We start from the raw sequence: 24144 nt of genomic DNA, 5'->3' as shown, positions 1-24144 counted from the left end.
CTCAATTCTCAGCTTCTTTTTGATTTTCCCCATTTGCTTTAATTACAGCTTTCTTAACTCAGTTTCAACCCATGTGGCATCAACAAAGGCTAGGGGAATGGAATGCAAAACTGAAGTTCTTGATCAGAATCTGCCTGAAATGCCTCATCAGCTCTAAACAACTCTGTTGTCGTCCCCTCCAACCAGATTTGTCCATCACCACTATGAACAGCAATGACCTCAGAGCTGAATCCTGTTGCACACTGACGTGGAACCCCACTACGAGTCTGAACACTGTTCATATTTGTGGCACATTTGGGTCTTTGTTCATAGCCTGCACTAATTCTACCAATGTTTCTGGGACTTTGAACTATTGCAGGACTGCCCAAAGCAGGCCTTTTGGGACCCTGTCAATTTTTTCCAAGTCTAGGAATGCCCAGTTGGACTGTTTCCTCATCTCTAGCTTCTTCTCAACTACCTGTCTCACTGCAAACATCGGGTTGGTTGTGCTGCATCCTGATCTGAACCCAAACTGCTAGTCTTCTATCTTACTTTCTCCTACTCTACTTATTTGTCTTTCACCTCTCCAGAACTACTCTCCTGCTACAAATATTTTATATATTTCCTTATTACATTTTACTTCATCTCCCCCACCTTTACATCCATAGCTAAAGCTTTAATTTTTTTTGATCATACCCTTCACTGCTCAAATAGTTATATAAAATGCTCTTCATAAATACGAATTAAGTAAATAGTATCCCTGATGCAAATTTGTCTCCCATAGACTTTCTGATGAAGGTCACCATCCACTTGAGCCACCCCACCTCCCCTCAAATTAATCAAATTCCAAACATAACAGTTCAATAGGCAGATTTAAAGACAAGTACTTAGCACTACTCATCATACCACAGTCTTTTGCCTGGAAGGGAACGTGTGATGAATCAGACAATGGTGAATGAAAGTACATGTTATGTTCACTGTTACAGCAGAGCTTCCTGCTGACACCCTGGTGGGGTCATAACACCAAAATTCAACAGGGGATATCAAACTGCTTTTGAAATCTGGCCAGAGAACATGTATCTACCTGTGACTACATCCCTTTCATTTACAATCACTCTCACAATGAACACCAGGAGTTACAACTGCTTGTACCACAAAGGTTGGGAGAGTGGCCTAATGGTTACGGTGTTTGCCTTAAAAACACAAGGTGCAGGGTTTGAGTCTCACAAGGGATAATTGTCTAGGCTTAAAATGGCTTGCAAGGGCAGTTAGCTTAGTACTAATCTATGAATCTAAAAGCCTTCTTCTTTGAGCCAACACATCTTGAAGCTTCTTGTTAACTTTGCAAGGGCAGAGAATGGTAATTTTGGGGAAGCAGATGGTTGTAACTAAAGAAATTACACTTTTGAGCTGGGGCATAGTAAAACCTGTCTTGGCCATTCATATCCTAAGTTTAATAGTACCGTCTACCAAAAAGCAATTACTAGAAATAGGAAATGATCTAAAACTGTAACTGAAGCACTGAACACTGTAAAGCAGATAAAAGGAATAGAGGGTCTTTAGAAAAGGGGAGGAGCACATTAGGTAGAAATAAAAAGATTTTGGGAGAATAATACGTGCAGATTAATGCTGAGGAAGAAGCGAGTTTAAGGGAAGACAGGAAATGAGCAATTTATGTAACGCTGGGGTGAATGTGTAGGACAGAAAATAAATGTGTACTGCATGAGAATAATGAACAATGTCACTTTTTTAATATGCACCTGTGTTAAATTATGATTTAATAAATACATAAATACTGGATCGGTAGCTCAGGGAGCACATGCTTATCCAAAAGCACATCTAGAAGCTGCATTTTTGCATCTTCTTTTAGAGGCTGCAGATTATCCATGAATGCCTTCTTAAAACATCCTAGTAGCTATAGCTCAGCTGCAGCCATACACTGCACTTTAATCCCATTTAATAGCATCTGTCTACCCTAAAAGCAGTCTGAGCCAGCCAGCTTACTTTGGTTTTTCACATTTCTGTCTGCAATAACGGAGGCCACATCTTCTGTTTGTCAGAGAATCTGTTGTTAAATTGTGTCAGGCAATTAACTGCCCCAGATGCTAGGGTGACAGAGGTATAGGCCTTGCAGAAACAGTTCACTATCCTGCTCTGCTTACAGTTATCTAGAATGTTTAGACTTGATGTCATTTCTGATCCTTGGGCAGTTTTCTAGTGACAGCACCATCACATCATCTTTAGGGTCTTGAAGATAAATTCATCCAGCACTCTGTATCTATCCAGTTTCTTAGAAGAGAGTTGGGAACCTGCAGACAAACACCAATTCAAAGGCATCCTCGAACACTGGAAAGTACAGGTAGTAAAACCAGCAGCTTGGGCTCATCTAAGTCTGTCAAACTAAGATGCACCCTTTCTTGGGCTCCTAATGCTTCTTTAAAGCCTCACTTAAAATGCATTCATATTAAATTCAAAGCATCATCACGACAACTTGTGAAGTAAATCATGAAGAAACTGTCCTCATCATCTGTATCCTATCCCATGGGATATGGCAATACCAGATCTTCCTCTTTTCGGTTTGATTCTAATGGATCACAAGGAGATGCCCGCCATCATACCTTTGGAAAAAGGGGAGACCACAAAATAGAGTTCTGCATGGAATGACTGATGGTACTCCCTCAGGCTGTGACATATCCCCTCTGCAATCCTCTTATAATGAAGGTCATGTAGGCAGTTGGCGTAAACCTCAGGCACTGGATCTACTCTGCTGATGGAAGGCTAAGTTTCAAATTACATGGGAATCTAGTGAAATTTTCAAACAAGCCATCAGCTTGTCCACTGAAAGCCTCAAGTATGACGCACAATTTAGACAGTGACAGAAACCTTTGTGGACTGTATGACCACTACAGGATTCTGGAAATCCACAGCTTCCAAAGCTTCACAATACCTTCACTCAGTTCTGCAAAGCAGGGAAGAACACTGAAACCCCTCAGGTGCCACCTCAAAAGTCAGCACAAGCAGGGACACAACTGATAAATGCATGTTTCAGAAAGCAAAACCAAAGTCTTCACCAGTAAAGATGTCAGCAGACCTCTGTGGACTTAGAGGTACGTCGGTGAGGCCTGCAGCTCTCTGGCACCTGAATATTTCATAGAAAACTTATTTGGTCACTCCACCTTAAGTGGCACTAATAGCAACAATTTAAAGGCAGTTAAATTTCTCTGACTTGGAGCATATTTTTCAATTAAAGTTGCCTGGAAAGAACATGACAGAACAATCATTACTTCAAAGCAAAAATAACCAAGAATGGTGCAACTATCTCCTCCTTAAAAGATGTACATTACATCACATTTGGAAAGGAAGTGCTACACCTGCTGGAAATTTCAATAAAGCTTTGGAAGCAACACTGAACAGTCAGACATCTGTCTTTGGAAAATCCACCCAATAAAGAATACTGCTGCTGTGGTGACCTGACGATGAAGACCGACCCCCACCTCAGAGTAGGGGGCCAGCAACTTCAAGGAAACCATTAGCCAGAGCCTGGAAGACAAAGTCCAAGATACCACACCCGCAATGGAAAAATGACAATACAGCAGCTGAGCTGTACCCTTGAACGCTGACAACCTGAGCTATGCCATTTTGCAAGGAAAATGTCTTAAGTGTGTAGCACTAACTACAGCATATGCACAATCCAAGTTACAGAAGGCAAAGCCAGACACGGCGGTCTGTAAAGATCCTCCCTATATTCAGATTCCAGGAGGCTCCTTGAGCCTCTGAAAGTGCCGATTCCACCAGGAAGAACTGAAACTGGAAAATCTGATGACTAACTGATGGCCCAAAAACACAAGGAGGAGGAGGATTACACCCCTCTTCTCACACTTGCCCAATGCTCTAAATTTCTTCTCGCGTGACAAGAAGAAACCCAAATGCAGTCACTGGGGCCACCACCAGCCAAGCTTGCCTGCATGGTATAGCATTACAAATGGAAGGGGACTTAAAGCACTCAACTTTCTGGGGGGGGGCAGCAGAAGAGACCGCAGTTGCCTCCTGGATTTCAAAATATCTTTAAAGGCCATCTCTAAAACAGGGGATGACCATGGAATCTAATGGTTCCTGCCCCTCTGGGGTACCAAGAGCAATGAAGAATTAAAGTAATAGCATTCTAGAGCCAGTAAACTGTAAGGAATCCCCAAACAAGACGCCATCCAGCGGGAAAGAACTCAAATCTTTGCTGAGTGACAGTTTCTTTTCCAGGTAAAACTAGCTACAGTGGTACAAGAATAAAGCCGTGAAAATGGACAATGAGCAGAGTTCACTTAGCAGCTCAGGAGTTTAAAGATGGCCTGAAGGACTAGTGCACCAATCCTGGTGGGAAGGGGGTACAGCCAACCAAAGTTTGCAGCAGTCCTTTAGAAAAAGGTGGTGGGTCCATGACTTGGGGATGTGCATGCAGGACAAGCCACAAAATGGCAGCAGCCTTCATCAAACAAGGGCACAAGTGTGTGCACCTTCACAGGAGAGGGCATTATAGCTCCTATTGTGATGTGGGGTGCATGGCCTCTTGTCCTCATTCTCAGGATGTTGAGGCTATAAGTAGCCCTCATGGCTGCCTGACCAGCCCCCCACATTGCTTTGAAAAATGAGATGAAGTGCAACTGGGCTACCTTGATGGTTGGCATGTGTGGGCAAAAAGCACAGTGAGGGGAGATCCACCCCATGTAGAACTAGAAGTGCTGTGGAAATGGAAACCTAACACTGAAGATTTATTTGAAATGGTTGAAGTCTAATCTTCATGAAGAGGCTTCACACTTTCCCTTTATCAAAAAAGATAGGGTATCCCCCTTCAGTCCAATGATGACCTTACTTCCACCATTCAACAAGATCCACAAGTTTCACAAGCCACAAAGAATGGAGAAAAAGGCATGCTGAATGCGGTTACTTAACACTGAAAGCAAGGACTGACATTTGAACAGTGGGAAACAATTTGTGGATTGCTGTCAGTGTGCCTCTTGTCATAGCATGCATTCTCACAGGTGTGTGGCCTTCCCTAAGAGTGTGAACTTATGGAAAAAAAAAAAAAAAAGCAGAATTCTGATAAAAAAAAAAAAAAAAAGGGTGAACTAAACCACTGGACTATTCCAGCTGGATGGATAGCCCTCAAAATGTTATATCAATTTTATTTTAAATGATTTGAATTTCATGTTAAAATAAAAATTCACATATCACACTTACCTAACACGTCGTACATTACAGGCACTACATTTTCCAGTACGTTGATTGAGAATAACAGCAAATTCCACCTCATCCCCAGCCTGGAGTTCCACACCATCTTGAACTTCTTTAACATGAAAGAAAAGCTTCTTTCCATCACCAGCCTCGTAATTTATGAAGCCAAACTAAAGATAAAAAAAGCATTTTACCTTGGTGCAATATTAGTAATGCATTTTATGTTAGTTCAAAAAAAGAAATAAGAGCAGTTACAAAAAGGATTATACATCTATGCAAGACAGTCATTAACGCCAAGCATACAGATTTCAGCACAAGACGTTAGATTTGAACAAAACCCGTTTTAAGTACACCAGAAACCAGTTTTTCTGCACCACCGGCTCATTTTAGATGCATCTCATATCTGGGGTGCCTTTTGTGCGCAGTCTGAATATCCTACATTTGATGGTACAGACTTTTAGCAGGTGCTTTGGTTTCCTCCCATATCTCACTGACGTGCTCTGGGAGAACTTGCATTCCCCTCAAACTACCTACAGATGTCCGAGGATCAGACGATGTATATATCCTGAGAGGTAGGCACTCAGTTCAAGATAAGTTCTTCTGTCCTACAACTCAATGAGTGCCAAGGACAGGCTCCTGCTGCCCCAAGACCCTGAAATGGATCGAGTCAGTATTTTAAACCTTGGTCTCTCTACAAAATATGTGCATACACACGTCTCTCTCACTGTCTCTCTCGCTGTATCTGTGTGCATCTCTCTGTGTGCGTCAGAGAGAGAAACAGAAAGATGATTGGTGCATACATGCACTATCCGAATTGGTGCATTACCTTAGATTTTCAGTGTATGAACACCTGGGGCTTTCTTTACAGGGCTCTTTTTGGAGGCTGGAGACCACTGGAACAGACTTGGCTAAAGGGGATATATTCCAAAAATCACAATTCTTGAGGGAAAGGGCAGTGGTGGAAAATCCTTGTCCATCTCCTACAACACACAGTCTGGCTCTAAACAAGCCATCTGCCTGATGCAAAATCTGTTTGCAGGAAGCACCACTCAGGAGGTCCTGTAAAATCTCCTCACCTGCAGATACACTGTCAGTTTGGCCAGGACCCCCTCCTGCTGCCTTATCAGTTTTAACATTTCCCCAAATGTGGAGTCATTAGGAGGTTTACTGAGAAAGCCCCCTCCTTCTAGGTTGGTATCCAGGGTAGATGACTATGGGGAGTGTAGATGTTTTATACCCTCCTCTTCCTAGTAGCACTTTGAAAGAGAACCATGCGTGAGAAGGAGGAATCTGTACCAAAGAGCTTTCTACTTGTAAAGTGGGGAAAGGCTCAAATGGTAAAGCTAAAGACAATGCTGATTCCAACAAATGCCATTCATACTTTGGGGCTGCCCCTGAATTTCCTTGTGGTTCTACACAACTGGCACTGAAACAATCAGTACTGCGAAAACCAGTAGATTCTCTTGACATCAGTACTGAAAAGGGACTTCCATATTCTGGCATTATCAACAACATCTGCGTCAAGGAAGGCTTCAGTACAGAGAGGAATGCCAACGCCAATGACACCAACAATGTTATAGAGGGTATCAAGATAATAATCAGTGACCTGGGCCTAAATCTTTGGCACCCAATGTCTTTGGCTGAGCAAAGACTGCTGAAACAGAGGGAATCACTGGTGATGATTCAGAGCTTCTAAATGTGCAGATTACAGAAATGGAAGCAGAATAATCAGCTTCAAAGCACCCAGTGCTAACACATGGCCCAACAAAAAAGAATAACTTGAGGAGAATTATCCTTTTGGCAACAGAAGGGGAAGACAGGACACCCATTTCAACCTTGCTTTAACAAGTGTCCGCATTACCTCCCAATTTAAATGGAAAGAGATGCAGAGACTCCTACAGCAGCAAATCAAAACAGAAGTTGAAATCTTGGACTCATGATACCTGGATAACTTTTCCTGATTAAGAACTACAGACTCTGTTCAGAAGATACAGCTCATGTTGCAGGACTTGAATAGCCAGTGGAGGACTTGGGAAATGGAAAGTACGGCATCCTGAGGATGAAAAACTTCCACTGGAGGACTTGGGAAATGGAAAGTACGGCATCCTGAGGATGAAAAACTTCCACTGGAGGACTTGGGAAATGGAAAGTACGGCATCCTGAGGATGAAAAACTTCCACTGGAGGACTTGGGAAATGGAAAGTATGGCATCCTGAGGACAAAAAACTTCCACCTGGGGCAATTTCAAAGCAAAGAGGAAAACCTCCTTGAACCTCGAGACTCCCCCCACATACACACACAGCCACATGCTTTCTTTCCTGGGCATGGGAGAAGAGTCAAAGTAATATGGGAGAAGAGTCAAAGTAATACCTTTAACAGCAACTTACTTTTCAGTATCCAAAAGTATTCTGGACCCAAATGTTTCACTTTTTTCCTTGCAGCATCGAACTGTGTGCATTGCATTTCCCAAGAACACTGCACAAAGGGCGTTTGGGCCTTGTAGGGGAAATTTATGCCTGTACCTCCATTTACTGGAGCCTTAACATTTTAACACTTGAAGTTTGATCTTTTCTCTCTGCCTCTGTGGGGTTCCTCCCACCTCCCAAAAACATGCAGGGAGTTTCCACCACAAACTCACCCAAGAATGGAGGTATTCTAGATGGTGCCTCCCGGGGGAAGAGTTGTACAGATCAACCACTTCAGACATTAATTGTGGTGCACAGTATTCTCTAGATAGAACATGGATCACAGACTACACACTGTCAGGACTTGCCAGTGTGTGTAAATGCTGGTTCTAGGTGATTTGGTCACAATGACCAATGTCGTCAAAAAAGGGTATGGGCACTTGTGGTGATTAGTAGGGCTGGGGACCTGGCCTACTAAGACCTATACCAAGGACCCATGCTAACTGTAAGAATTCTATGTGCCAGTACTGGCCAGTATCTTTCTACCATAAAGTCTAAAAGACCTATATCAGTAAACTACAGTTGCCCAACTTCAGTTACCTAGGATAGCTCTATTGAGCAAAAGTTTTTAATGTAAAACTAATCAACCTGACAAACATGAACAAAGAATTGCTATCAATATAGGTTCAGTGGCATGACAGCTTGGAAGTGGATGACATGATGAGGAGGCAGCTGGATATCCTCTGTACCTAGGAGAAAAGATATAGGGCCAGTGCAGCAAAGCCACTTGGCATGGGATCCAAATTCTACTGCTCATGAGAGGGACAGACTAGAAATGGTGTAGGAGGAGCTTCAGAAGACAGTGAGGGGGTGTCATCAGAATTGGTGACAGACTCATGGCAATCAGATTTCAGTGCAAAGAGAGCAGTATTCATAATCTAATTCTATGTCCCAAAGGAAGGCTGTGACAGCTAGATAGAGAATGAAGTCAGCCAGCAGTTTCAGGACAACATGAGTTGGTGTTGATAATGGGGGACATGAATGAACATAGAGACAGGCAGGACAGGATACAAGTACTGCCTGGGTCCACATGTGCGGAACAAGAATAAAGGAAAAGGCATTCTAGACTTCTGTCTGGCAAATGGCACAATGGTGGCCAATACAAGGTTCAGCAAGACCGTCAGAGATAATGTACAAGAGGGTCAACACGCAACTCAGGTAAACTTCCTTCTAGTTAAGAAAGGGCACAGGGGTAGAATCAGTGACTGCAAAGTCATCCCAGTGAAACAGTTAGCCCACAGCACTGACCACTGGTTATTTGTTAATCTGCATCACATGTACAATACAATAAATTAACCAGTATAACCACAATAATGCAATGAAGTAACCAGCATAAGAATGTTCAATGTTTCAAACTCAAAGCTTACAAAGATTAAAAAGCTTGTCACTTACTAGCAGAGGATCACATATCCTATCACCCATCCAAATTACTTTTAAAGCAGATGAGAGAACCAGACTGCTTAATCTTTAAATGGAACATAAATTCACCATTGCCCAGATCTACTATGAAATGAGTTCAAGAATGCTGGTGGTGCTTATCTTTACATCTACCATCAGGCTGTTTATTGTTAAGTTATGACCTTTTTATTAATCCCTTGCACTTGCAGCATAGATGTCATTATATGTACATGTCTGTAAATAATAATTAGACCACCCATAACCAGAGAAAATTTCCCATATTCTCTTGTATTCAACATCGCAAACTGTCAACCCTGTCTTGTCTAGTAAAAGTTCTCTAGTCTTCTAAACTTAACTGAGTAATACAATTACAAAATGATGCCACATGTTCAACAACTGCTCTATCATCCTATATAATGGAACTTGCACTTCACCCTACTAGTAATGGCTGCAGAAGAATGTCTGATCTCATAACATCTTTCAAATACTTCCATCAAGTTAAACCAAAAATTGTTAGCAAATTCAGTTTCAATACCTAAATCCCTTACTACCTCTAATTCTTGTAAAAACAGCCTTCATAGCATATGGGTAGGGGTAAAATGGCTTGGCATTATCAAAATACATTATCCTAGTCAACATTAAACTTCATATGGGAAGCAAAAGCCAAAGATTCCAAGTACTCCTAGTAACCTTGCACCCAGGACTGTTCCAAAGTTGTGGTGACTGACCCAGTTTCTGTATCATACACATTTACTCAACTGGACTAATAGTTGGCAAATATTTAGACAAATATTGTAAACAAAATAAACGCCAACAATGATCCCTGTGAAGCACAAGGAAAACATTTTCTTGTTTGAAATTGTATTACCTGTTCTTATCCAACGTCCTCTGTTTTAACCAAATTGCTTGCCCTTCTAAATATATTATCTATTTAATTTTACACTATTAGCACAGTTAAATCATGCTGTAATGTATTTAAAAAGTTAATGGGATTTAAACAGACATCAACTGGTAACCATACATCCACAGCTTCCCAAACAGAATTGCAAACACTCGGTAATTCATTTGACATAAGCATCCTGGAACAAAATCATGCTGATTTAGGTCCAGATTAATGTCCAGAGTACTACGGGAAGTTGGCAAAATAGTTGAGGCGTTTACATTTCCAAAACATTTACCTAAAATATGTAACTTGTAGGTTTAATTTTCCAGAACACAGGCATCGCCACCATTAAGGACTGGTACCACTGAGGCATCTTTCTACATTTTTGTAATAAAACCTGTAAGTATTCTTGGAAAGGGATACAAGACATAGGGTGATGCCCTTAAACCCCCAAAAAATGTTTATGTCCTCCAGTCCCTCAGCTGTGTAAGGCTCATTTGTTTTGATAACCATTTCCTAATATATCATAAGCTACTTTTGGGCATTGCTCATAAGTAGGAAAGGGTGTATGTAGATCAACTACCCCAATTTTATCTTGTACCTTGATTAGATATAATCTAATCCTGGTGAATCTTAAGTCCTGTAACACACAAAAATGTAGGCCATTTCCAGTTACAATGTTGCAGTTGGACTGACCATCTTTCCTAAATTGCTTTAAACGCATAAAAATGCATCATCGATGGTGTGGCAAGCTCAGTTTTCCTCACACCTACTTCTCGCACACTTTGTACACTTCCTAAACATAATCCTATACTTTACATATCTAATTTAGTTACCACTATGTTTATCCAACTAACATTTTTTACAATGGTAATTTTTCTTCCTAGCTTTTACTAAGGTACTATTCCACCATGGGAGTAAATATCTTGGTGGCTAATCTGGAACAAAAGGTACATAAGCTCCTCTATCAGGGAGGTCAATATAATTATAAAATCTTTTTGAGCCAGTCTCAATATCTAAGAGACATTTCTTTTTCCTTGTCCCAAGAGTTAAATTTTTCCAAGAAGTGGTCAAAAATAAAAAGCCGTCCTTCCCACTGGCCTCACCTGCGAGTCCACAGACATAAAATTTAAACATATCAAAGTCTCTCATGTGATACATGCTAGCTAATTCAGATTCACAGAAGCATTCACTTTTATTTTTACGTCAAATAATGTCAAGACCTTTATGCCAGTGTAGAGGTTCTTTTATTACCTGTGCATATAATTCAATTCTTTACAGACATTTACCAGGTACTCAACCCCACCACCAAGGCTATACGATATCTGGGACATGAAAATTCACGGCTAGGATTCCAAACTCATTCAGAAAGTATGACAATTCCCTCTGTCATTTAATTCTGACACTGTTCTGTGTAAGATTTCTTTATTATACAGACTTCTAATCATTTGACTTCTTTGAGCAGTATTTGTTGCAGTAATTTGTACAGTTCATCTAATATGCAAGATATTACAATTTAATTAATTTACATACAAAAACGTATCCATTATAGCCTCGCAAACTCATGGGATTGTTTTCAGAAAGCTATGCAATTCTTACTAATACATCAAAACATTTTTCAGACTTCTAAGAATTACACACACACACATATATATATATATATACACACATATATATATATATACACACACACACACTTTTTTAAAGAAAGGTAGCCAAGATGAGCTTAATCATTTCAAACAAAAGAAGAACGGTCATCTCTTCCCATACCATAATGCTTTTCAGAACATACAGACTTTCCCTCCTAACACAAGTCAGTGAAGCCCCCGGTCACTTTATTGTGACAGCATTTTGACACAAATATCACACAAGATAAGCTCAAAACCCTTTTTACTGAAATCTACCATATCCTTAACGTAATTGCCAAAGAAGGCATTGTTAGTTTTTACCAATGTCATTAAGCCCCTCCCCCAACGATCACCACATCATACTTGCTTCCTTACTGCAAACACTCTCTTCAGACTACACACATCATGCATTTTATAACCACTTAGGCATGACACAATAATCACTAACTGTTCTTGGAAGCATGTTTTTGATTACCTTGAGTATGGAGTTTCCTATTACCAGTGCGTGTTTATGGAGGTCACTATTGCATCCTGACAGTGTTAACAGCATTTAAAATTTACTTCTCGACTCACCATGTCACCCTGAATCACCAAGTACTCTTTTTTTTAACTACCTGCAAAGCCGTCTACATCAGCATCTGTCATCAGTACTCAGACCTCTTTGATCATTTCTTCTTTCTAAAAGTATTGTCCCAGGATCACTATTTTTTTTCCACAACATCCACACTTAACTGCATGAAATCATGCTCTCTCCTTTTCCTCCACATTCAGTTATACTGACATGTTATTAGCACTCCCACTTTTAAAACTGTTTCCCTTTAATGAAGGTACTATTTTGAGAGGGATTTTCATTACCGGTTCCACAACAACCTCTATCTGCTACATCACTGTGGTTTCTCTCTTCATAATTGGTAACTGTGATATTTTGTGCTGGTTTAATGTTACTCATCCTACAGTTATTGCTAAAACCTTCCATGTAGGAAATATCCCATAAAAACGTTTGAATCTGCTTTTTTTTTTTTTTAAATATCTGGATATAAATGATTTCTTTCAGTTTAATATGTTACTTTAATCTATCACATTTAAAAGCAAATTCATCAGAGTCCCTCTACATGAAGTTGTCTTCCACTGCATGTTTTTCAGGATGTAACACTTAAAATTGTATATTCGTAGTTAGTCCGAGCACTCACTTGACGTTCCATACACAAGACAATTCTTAAATCTGTGTTAAGTAACCCACAGACAATACAGCTTGCAAACAATATCCATCCATTTCTTTGATTACTAAACACTTCCCTTATTATGCAAAGGGGAAAAAAAGAATGAATATATATTTAATTTGGTTGGATCATCAATACTTTTCATGCCCCCCCATGCCACTTGTGTAAACAAAACATGTCCAACTGAGGGGCTCAGATAAGAGACTGACTTGCCCTATAACTGGGCTGTAACTACAAATCCCCTTCCCCACCCTTCCTGTTTCACAACAAACTTCTTAGTAAGACGGAAAACAAAACGGAATAAAAAACAAGTTTCCTGTAGTTCTGAAAAGGACTAAATGAACACAACAGTATGGGGGAGAAATGGTATTTCCTATTTCTATATTTCTATTTGCCTTTTGAACTTGGTCGACTTCTTCGAAACAGTTACCAAGGCCATTGATGAGGGAAAGGCAGTCCATACAGCCTACCTTGACCTTGCAAAAGCTTTCGACACAATACCCCACTCGGGTATCATAGAGAAACTTACCAGCTTAAATGTAAACCCATATGTCACAAGATGGGTTGCAAACTGGCTAAAGGACAGAACCCACAGGGTTAGAGTTGCTGGAGCCATGTCGGACTCCAAGCCGGTTACAAGTGGTGTCCCACAGGGCTCAGTCCTTGGCCCCCTATTGTTCGGCATCTACTTCTCAGAAGTACAGGCAAACATAGGAGGACTATGGCTGACAAAGTTTGCGGATGACTGCAAACTGGGTGCCATAGTGGACAGTACATCGGACACAGACATCCTTCAGAGGAGTCTCATGGAAACTGATAGCTGGTGCCAGAGCCATGGCCTGAAGTTAAACGCAAAAAAGTGTATAGTCATACCCTTCGGGAAAAACAAGGTAACCCCAAGCTACCATATAGATGGCAACCCACTAAGCACAGAAGAGGTTATCAGGGACCTGGGTACCCAGGTTGACAGTGGCCTCTCGTTTGACACTCACGTTGCTAAAGTGGTAAGAAAGACCTTCTACATTGCCCATCTGATCATGAAGGGATTCACATCCAGATCAAGTGAGGTCATTGTTCCCCTGTACTCTTCACTTATCAGACCAATGATCGAGTACAATGCCCCATTCGGGATGCATCTCACCCGACACCTGCAGCAATTGGAGAGACCCCAAAAGTTCCTCACCAAAAGGATAAAGGGACTCCAAAACCTGTCATATACTGCCAGACTGAAGAAACGCCAACTCTATTCAGTTGCATACCGTCTGCTCAGAGGTTGCCTGTGCCTGACATACAAGGCCATGACCAACCCAGAATTAATGGACATGCTCCACCTCAAAAAATCCAAATCCACCAGAACCACTAGAGCAAGTGACTTAAACCTTAGCACGGATATAAATAGGACGTGCTGGAGGGATAGATTTATCACCCAGAGACTCCCCATGCTGTGGAATAAAATCCCGGTCCATGTGAGGCAGAGCACCTCGCTGGCTCTGTTCAAGAGAAATCTTGACCGGTGGATGGGAGATCGTAGGTTTACCCTGGGAATCATCGGTGTCACTGCTGGACAGAGGCACAACAAAGTAATGGGCACATTATTTCTAACATAAGGGGTGGCGTAAGCCACATAACTTTGGGCTAGGCTTATAAATGCCTTAGGGCAGATAGCCTAGTATAAACCTATGAACCTATGAAAGAGAAATTAGGCAGTTGAAAACACAGGTTGCTACACACCCTCTCTGTTTTTCCTGCAATCTAAATATTAGCAAATTCAAATGATGCATCTACTGTATTTATTTTATTTAACATTTGTTTAACGGGAAAGTCCAATAGGGACAGAGCCCATTTTCAACTGAGGCCCAAAGAGAAATGCTCCAGATGCAAGGCTTTGGAATGTGGGAGGAGACTGGAGCACCCGGAGGAAACCCATGCGAATGAAGGGAGGACATGCAGACTACACACAGAAGGCACCCGAACGAAGAATTGAATCGGAGAACCTCTTGCTATGAGGCAACAACTGCAACCACTGCATCATACATGGATAGACATCTTACAGTTCATGTCATCAATTCTCTGGTACTGCTGCTGCTTTAAGACCTACCTAGTAAACATACAAGTTTGTGTACAACATTAAACTTTTCTGTTTAAACCTGTATAAAGATGGACCGTTAGATTCTTCTGAATCATGAAAAGTACAGTTGTGTACACTTACCATAAATGTAGATGTTAGAATGTATTCACTATTGCAGTCATTACAATTGGGTTATCCTGCTGGCAGACTACCCTCAGTCGGCCCGAATTCCAAAGTCTAGGTCCGGCGTCGGTTGCTGTCACCTCTTCCCTGACGTCAGTGCGCCAGGGGTATAAAAGATGCAACAGACGCCATTTTCTTCAGTTTTTCTTGCCCCAGATGTCAGGTGCCCCCAAAAGGGTAGGCTAAAAATATGTCAATAAAACATGCCTGCACCAAAGTATATATTTTGCCTTCATCTACAAGCAAATACACCACCTAGGTTGTATAGAACAGAGAAGTACAGATAAGTTCAAGCAAAGAAATGGGGGATGGCGGGTGGGTAACCTGGACTGCAACAGTGAATACACTCGAACATCTACATTTATGGTAAGTGTATACAACTGTACTATGTTCTTCGTGTTTCACTGTTGCAGTCATTACAATTGGGTTGAATCCCAAAGCTAAGCTCGGGAGGCTGGAGCTAAATAGCATTAGGAGCGGCTATTAGGCCCTGCAGAACTGCAGTGGCAAAGCCTGCCCTGGATTTAGAGTAGAGTGGTAAGTGATAGTGCTTTGTGAAGGTGTGCACTGAACTCCAAGTAGCAGCCTCTAAAATGTCTTTGGTTGGTACTCCCCTGAGGAAGGCTGCTGAAGTGGCTGCTGCTCTGGCTGAATGTGGCCTAATGTCCTTAGGTAATGGCTTGCCATGTTGTGAATAGCAGAAACGAATGCAGTGGCCTATCCACTTTGAAATAGTCTGCTTTGAAATAGCCTTTCCTTGTGATCCTGCAGCATATGCCACTAGTAATTGCTCTGTCTTTCTGAAAGCTTTGGTTCTGTTCAAATAGAAGCATAGCCGTCTGTGTATGTCAAAAGAATGCAGAATTCTCTCCTCCTTATTTTGTGGGTTTGGATAAAAGGTAGGCAGATGAATAATTTGGTTAAGGGCCACAATGGACACTACCTTAGGCATGAATGTCGGGTTTGTCCTCAGAGAACCCCGTCTGGATAAAAAATGATAAAAGGTTCCACAGCCATGAGTGCCTGTAGCTCTGAGACTCATCTTGCAGAAGTTACTGCTAGGAGCAGAGCTGTTTTCCAAGATAAAAACTTTATATCAGCTGTAGCGGCTGGCTCAAAAGGAGGCAGGGTGAGTTTTTCCAAGACATAATTGAGGTCCCATGTCTCCTTGGAGGCCTTAAATTTTTGGCCCCTCTGAGATACTGCCTTAATAAAGGATGAGAAAAGATTGGTGGCTCTGTGTTGTAATGAGCTGAAATGGCAGAGGCATGAATTTTTATAGATGAAAAGGATAGGCCTTTGTCCAGCATCTCAGTCAAGTATTGCAAAATCTGAGGAATGTTTGGTAGAGCAGAGTCAATTCCTTGTGCCTGGCTCCAAGCACAGAATCTCTTCCATTTTCCAGCATAGGATTTTCTAGTACTAGGCCTCCTGGCCTCCAAAATGACATCCATCACCGCTTTGGTGAGAGGTGTGCTTTGTATGACTACATTATCCACCATGCTGCCAGATTTAAGGTCTTGAGTTGGCTGTGTAGGATCTGCTTGTTCTGCTGGTACAGTAGATGAGGCACTTGAGGTAAGGTCCAGGTTGGGCACTGAGACAAGTTCCTTAGAATTGGATACCAGTACTGGCGTGGCCAGTCTGGGGCAATCAGTATCATTTTTGACTTCTCCTGTCTGACCTTTAGGAGTACCTTGGGGAGGAGAGGCAAATGAGGAAAGGCATATACTGTTAAGTTTTTCCAGCTGAAAGATAGGGCATCCACTTTCCATGCTTGTCTGTGATAAGTCCTTGTGCAGAATCTCTTCAGTTGGCAGTTGTGAGGCGAGGCAAATAAATCTATGTCCGGGCATCCCCATTTCCTTGTTACCATGCTGAAGACTTGTGGATCCAATTTCCACTCATGGGGATCCATGAGGTTTCTGTTTAGTTCATCTGCCAGAGTATTTATCTTTCCTGGCAGGAATTGTGCCTGCAGATGTACTTGGTAAGTCAATGCTGTGTCCCACAAAGTCATGGCTAGTCTGCAAAGGGGGTAAGAATGAGTGCCTCCCTGCTTGTTTATATACCACATGACCGTGGTATTGTCTATCAGCAGCTGTCCCGGATGAAGTAGGTCCTTGAAGGCTGTCAGAGCACTTTGAACAGTTAGCATCTCTTTTTGATTGATATGTAGATGCATTTGGTTTGCGGACCATGTGCCTTGAATACATCTTCCTGCCATGTGGGCTCCCCCAGGCATAATCCGATGCATCCGTTGTTAAAGTCTGTGTGGCTGGGGTAGAGTGAATGGCTGTCCCTTGTTCTGGTGACAGGCCTTCGCCCACCATCAAAACTCCTGTTGCAGGCAGGGGATGAGAGTAACTATTGTTTCCAGGCTGTGGCAATGTTGAGTCCAAACACTTTTTAGGTACCACTGAAGTTTCCTCGTATGCAGTCTTGCATATGGAATTAGTAGAATGCAGGATGCCATGAAGCCCAAAGCCTGCAGAATTTTTCTTGCAGATAACCAGGCCTTTGTTGCCAACAGTTTGAAATAGGTAGTCAGTTGCTTTTGTTTGTCTCGCGTGAGATAAGGCATCTGGGCAGTTGTATTTAAGCTTGCACCCAGGAATATTCTCTCTTGAGAGAGTACTAGTTTTGATTTCTGTTCGTTGACCATGTACCCTAGGCATGGTAGTAATCTTTTTACAAATGCCAGATGCTGTAGTAGAATGTCCTTGTTCTCTGCTTGAATGAGGCAGTCGTCCAAGTAAGGATATATTTGTGTTCCTCTGTCTTCAGTATGCAATTACTGGTGCCAGGCACTTTATGAAGACCCTGGGTGCAGTAGATAAGCCAAAGGGCAGTGCAGAGAATTGGTAGTGCATTGAGCCAGCTTTGAATCCGAGGTATCTTCTACATGTTTGTCTGATTGGGACATGCAGGTATGCCTCTTTTAGATCTAAAGTCACAAGCCAAGCTTTCTTGCCCAACATGGGCAGAAGCTGCTGTAGAGTCAACATTTTGAATTTTGGAACATCCAGATATGTGTTTAGAATAGATAGGTCCAGTATTGGTCTCCAGGCTTTGTCCTTTCTGGGTACCAAGAACAGTCTTGAATAGAATCCTTGTCCCTGCTCTTGCTCTGGCACTTGTTGAACGGCCCTCATGTTGTTTTTGTGCCTCTGCCCACTGATGTTTTGGCAGGTCTGGCCAACCGTTTGCCCTTGGCAGGGTATGGAAGTGAAACTTGTAGCCTTGTGACACTATGTTTAAGACCCATTTGTCCTGGGTTATTATGTGCCAATTTTGAGAAAAAAGTGCTAGTCTCCCTAAAGGTGCTGCCAGAAGATAAGTACTTGGCGCAGGCAGGAGGAAGTCATTGGGACGGTTTACTGTATGGCTGTGATTTGTCTTATCCAGTTTTGGAGGTAGAATCACCTCATTGTTTAGACCTGTACGAACCTTGGGGCTATCTGCCTCTGGGGCGTTTGTATCTGCCCCTTTGTGGCCTGTCTGACACTGGAATGGACCAATTCTTTGTAGGCCAGTGTCTGCTAAATGTTGGTGGCTGTACCTGTAAGAAATCCTTGACTGTTTGCATAGATTTAGCTTTGTCCTCCATTTTCTTTAACACCTCTTCTGCCTTAACACCAAAGTATCATGCTGCAATGGAGCATCTAATAATTTCTGCTTTAACATGATCAGGTAGATTTTGTTCCTTTAACCAAGCATGCCTCCTAATGACAGAACCTGTAACTGTGGCCCTGCAGGAGGCCTCCAGAGAATCAAAACCACACTGCAAAGTATGCTTTCCAACATGTTCAGCTGCATGCAATAAATCCTGCATTTCTTTGTTTTCTGGACATTCAGAATTTATCAACATTTTTTTGTTTAAGCAGTGACATAATATTTTGCTGATATTTGAGCATATGAAACTGACAATTTAAAGCCCTTATAGCCAAGGTAGCAGAAGTGTAAATCTTTTTTCCCCATCTGTCCAGTGCCCTAGAATCCCTGTCAGAGGGGAGTAGGATTTTTTTGTAGTGGAAGCCTTGACCCCTTTGGGACCCTGAGAGATAGTTTCTGGGTCAGCAGCAGGGTTTTTGAAAAGGAATTTATGAGAGTCCGGAACCCTGTAGTACCTATACGGCTTAACAGGAGCTGGAGGTAAGGAGTAAAGGGTCAGACTGGACTCTGAAAATACATCATCTACAATGTCTAACACAGGTGGAATAGCTAGGGGCCTGTGTTGTGGTAGTAAAAGGAAGTCTCTGAGCATTTTCTTAGATTCTGAATAATCTTTGCTCTCCCAGTGGAAATGCTACCTCATGGTATGTAAAGTTTCCCCAAAAGAATAATCCTCAGGAGGAGAGGCTGAAGGAATAGATTCTTCAGCATCAGAATCTTCATAGGGAGGAAGAGATATTCCTGATCAGAAGAGAAATCAGATGAAATGGAAACCTGATCTGAAGATTCATATTCTGTCTCTTGCCTAGGCCTTTTATCAGGAGGAGGATTGGAACCCCTGATCAAAGTAATTAGGTCTTCGGCCATTTTGAGTATCTGTTTTTTTGCGCATGGAGGCCTGTCCATGAGGCTGTTGTACTTGTTTCTTTGTCTTTAAAGGTGCTTTAGTCTTTGCCTTTGAAGTTGAAGTTGTTTTAACATATAATTGAGTAGGTCTGAAAATACCCTCAGAAGCCGATGCCTGCTCAGTGGCTCCCGACCCATCTGAGGGAATAGTCTCCGAAGGTCCAATATCTTGAGCTTCCAGCGGCCTGGTCGACTCCACGTGGGTGTCGGTAGCGGCCTGCGAGTCTAAAGTAGCGGTTGTTAGGGGCTGCTAAGGCGCCTCACTGAGAACCGGCGACTGGCTTAGAAGAAGCCTCATCGTCGGTTTTGGACCTCGGATGCCTGTCCTTTTCTTTGCGTTTGTGAATTCCGGTAGTCGGATGACTATCCGATGACACTGTATAGTTAAATCTTCTGCCAAAATAGTGAAATACGAAATCGTACTGACGCTTAATAGTGTGTTGCCGACAACTAGCAACGTCGTGGTCAGGGCCTAGGCAAGGAATACAGTAAGAATGAAAGTCCTTATGAGGTATTTGCTTCCCACAAGAAATACAATTAACTTTTTTTGACATCGGTCTGGAGCAAGAAAAAAGTTTCCCCAACGGGGTACTTAGCTTTTAGTAAAGACTTTGGATCTGAAATTCGAACAAGAAAATCTCAGGAGTCGGCCGACCAGCACTTGCAAACTGCTTATGCTTCGGGCACCGCGTGGCAAGAAAGACTGAAGAAAATAGCGTTGGTTGCATCTTTTATACCCCCTGGCGCACTGACGTCAGAGAAGAGGCGACAGCAACAGACGCCGGACCTAGACTTTGGAATTCGGGCCGACTGAGGGTAGCCTGCCAGCAGGATAACCCAATTGTAATGACTGCAACAGTGAAACACGAAGAACATGTTCGTAAACTTGTAAAAACAGCTAGCCATCTCCAAACTTCCAAAAAGAGAGTACTCCAGACATTATCAGATCCCCTTTTAAGAAATTATACTGTGGACTATTTTTTTACAGGCTTAGAGTAAGAGAAGTGATACTACATGAAGTTAAATACTGCATATAAAGACATATCTGGCTGTAAAATTTGTCAGTTCTTCTGACAGGCTAATAAATATTACTCTGATCGACCCTGTGGTGCCAATCTTACTTGATTTATGTTAACAGAATTTCTGAGGTCTTGTAGGATGAATCCTGTATTAAAAGCTTATTGCATTCTTTCCAGAATTTTGTCATTTGACTTTTGTATGACTGTATCCTTTGGGAAGTCTTCTAACCCAGGGAACTACTACATTGAAAATACACACCTAACAGTGCACCCAGTTGCTTGGGATTTGGGAACTTATGTGGATAGTGACAAAGTTCACCAACGTGTATATACTGTTTTAAGAAAGTCCTCCTATACATTGCACAGGTTATAAACAAAGGGATTGTGTCTACATCTAGGGATGTCACTGCCCCCATTTACTCATCCCCCATGCCAAGATGTGACCTGTGTCGAGCATACAAGGCATCCTCTGACCCACTGCAGACAGATTTACTGCACATTAACAAATGAAATGGCATCAGAAATACTCAGTCTAGGGATCTAAACCTCTTCTGCAACATCAACAGAACAGTTTGGAGGGACAGGTATATACCCAGCTAGTTCCAATAGTAATAGGAGCAACAGGTCTTATAAAGAACAGTCTACAATCATATTTAGAGATGTTACCCATACATGTAACTCCATACGAACTGCAGGAGTCATTACAGGGCACGTTGCGGGCACTTCAAACAGCACTTTTGGATGACATCAAAGAGTGAAACAATATTAATTTCATGAACTTTAATCGTACTTTGACTTAGGAATGGGGTCTATTCCCAACATGGTATTAGAAACCCAAAAGATTTGGAGAAATAAAAATGGACAGGTATATCTCACAGACGATACCACTGCTGTGGAACAGACTCCCCTTCCACATAAAACAAAGTTAATTCCTAACCATTTTCAAGCACAACACAGATCTATAGATGGGAAACAAATTTACTCCTGGACTGCCCCAGTACTACTAGTGGACAGAAGCAGCTCCTAAATGCATTATCCCATGCATGGGTCCCCGCAAATTATCCATGGTATGATCCCAGGTACTTATTAGGGGTAATAATACAGCTGACAACCATGGGATGAGTTAAGATCAATCTGTAAGCAAATGGGAAAGGTTATTTTGAACGCAAAAAGGAAAATTGGCTAGGCTTAAAATGGCCCACAAGGGCAGCTAGTCTAGCACTTCCCTATCAACATATATTCCTCCAGTTTCTCACAAACACATCTGAAGCCACTGAATTTATTTTTCCTCTAAATTACTAGATGCCATCTCCTGTACCAAGGCTGAAACCTTGACTGTTTTTTGCTGAACAGCTGACTTCCCCCCAACAGAGTTTTTTTATCCTTTTCTAGCTGATTTTCTCTTCACCTTCAGAATTTTTTTCTTTGCTGAAATTAGGGCAGTACAGTGACTAACCAGTAACTAAATTTTACCCAAACTGTCAGCTTATATCATCTCCTTTATTTCATTTTTTTTCACACTGGAAGAGATCTAATCAACCTACTCTTCAGTGTGCAGCCATCTTGGAATCCTCAGTGTTTACGTAATGCTGACCCTCGAGTTATACTTAAAACAATGCAATGTCTCTGCATTACACATCGAGTTCCTCTAGATTCCTGTTTGGCTAGGGTTGCAGCTAAAAAGGGTCCATGGTCCAGTCCACCAATCCAGTTAAAGTAAACAAAACTATTACACTTCAACTTGTTGGAAGATTACTTACTGTCTTGCTACTTCATATTAAATGAAATTATTCCTACTACTGAATTCTCAAAGCTGGAACTTGAAAAAAATGCACAATTTAAAATCAGGAGAAACAGATTAGAAAAGTAAATTTACCAAGAAAGCTTAAACTTTATCTGATCCCTACACCAAAAAACAAAAGTACAGCATATTATGGAAGGAGTGAGTTATAAAGAATGTTCCAACACTGAACAAGAACATAAAGAAATACATCTAAGTTTTATACTTACCGTAATATATCTGCATGAAGACTTCAATCTTCATTAACCTTTAAGACCTGAAACTCCAAGCATGATCAGCTTGGCAGGGAAAAGAAAAGCCCTCAAGCTACTGTTGCATCTCCTCCACTCCATGATACCCGTTTCACACTTCTCCATTCACAGACTCTGATCAAGCTAAAGACACCATTAAAAAAAAGCCAATAAACATTCCCAACAGACAGAGGGAAACAGGATGTGATAACTGCCAACATTGGAATTCTCCAAACAGATCTAATGCTAAAGTATATGGCTGTCAACTCTTTTAAAGAGATTTAGTCTTTGGTATCCTTTATGGTAAAGTGAATAAATAATGAGGAAACTCCTCTGTGTGGAAGATAGCACAGTTATGTACACTTACCATAAATGTAGATGTTCGAGTGTATTCACTGTTGCAGTCATCACACTTGGGTTATCTCCCTGCAGGAGCCCTCAGCCCGAATAACAGAGACTTAGTACTTCTGCGTCGGTTGCTGTCGCTCCAGGATTAACATCAGGTCATCAGGGGGTATAAAAACAGGCAGCAGATGCCATTACATCAGCTTTTCTTGCCCTAATGTCAGGAGCCCCCCCCCCCCCCCCCAAATAGGGAGCCAAGTTATGGTAGGGAAAACACCACCAGTAAAAAGTAAATACCAATACCCCTAAAAGGGGTGAGTAATAGAGAGGAGAGAGAGACAAGGGGGCTGGAGGGAGGAAACCAGGACTGCAACAGTGAATACGCTCGAACATCTACATTTATGGTAAGTGTACACAACTGTACTATGTTCTTCATGTTTCACTGTTGCAGTCATCACACTTGAGTAGATTCCCAAAGCTGAAGAAGGGTGGAGATGGTCAAGAAGAGTTTGGGTTGGCTAGTATGCCTTGCAGGACTGCTGTTGCAAAACCCACCCTGGATTTGGAAAAGATAAGCAGGTGGTAATGCTTGGTGAAGGTGTGTACAGAACACCAGGTAGCAGCTTCCAAGATGTCCCTGGTAGGGATTCCCCTGAGGAATGCTGTAGAGGTAGAAGTTGCCCTAGTGGAATGTGTTCTGACCCCCTGAGGGGTTGGTTTCCCATGGTGCTTGTAGCAGAAATAGATGCAGTGTGCTATCCATTTGGAAACTGTTTTGAAATGGCCTTGCCCTCTGCCCCTGGTGCAAAACTGACTAGTAAACTGGTCAGATTTCCTGAAGGGCGTAGTCCTATCAAGGTAGAATCTGAGCTGTCTGTGCATGCCCAGGAGTGCAGGATACTTTCACCTTTATTTTGAGGATTAGGGAAGAAAGTTGGCAAATGGATGGATTAGTTGAGAGACACAATGAACATCACTTTAGGCATAAAGGAAGGGTTAAGTCCAGAGGGAAACCCTGTCAGCATGGAAAATAATGAAGGGTTCCACAGCCATAAGTCCTTGTAGCTCAGACACTCCTAGCTGAATTGATGGCCAGAAGCAAGGCTGTTTTCCAAGAG

The 24144-nt window shown here is 41.9% G+C and overlaps 1 protein-coding gene across 1 annotated transcript in view; it reads right to left on the bottom strand.

The window, feature by feature from the left end:
- CSDE1 (cold shock domain containing E1) overlaps nt 1-24144 on the bottom strand; it is a 2062269-nt gene that overhangs the window by 279821 nt on the left and 1758304 nt on the right. Inside the window, exon 17 of the mRNA XM_044076154.1 lies at nt 5212-5375. Coding sequence (XP_043932089.1) covers nt 5212-5375 — 164 coding nt within the window. The remainder of the gene's footprint in view (nt 1-5211; nt 5376-24144) is intronic.

This window comes from Protopterus annectens, chromosome 7.part0 (genome assembly GCF_019279795.1).
Source record: "Protopterus annectens isolate FY-2018-M chromosome 7.part0, PAN1.0, whole genome shotgun sequence".
Lineage (NCBI taxonomy): Eukaryota > Metazoa > Chordata > Ceratodontiformes > Protopteridae > Protopterus > Protopterus annectens.
This window is presented reverse-complemented; position numbering and strand designations above follow the sequence as displayed.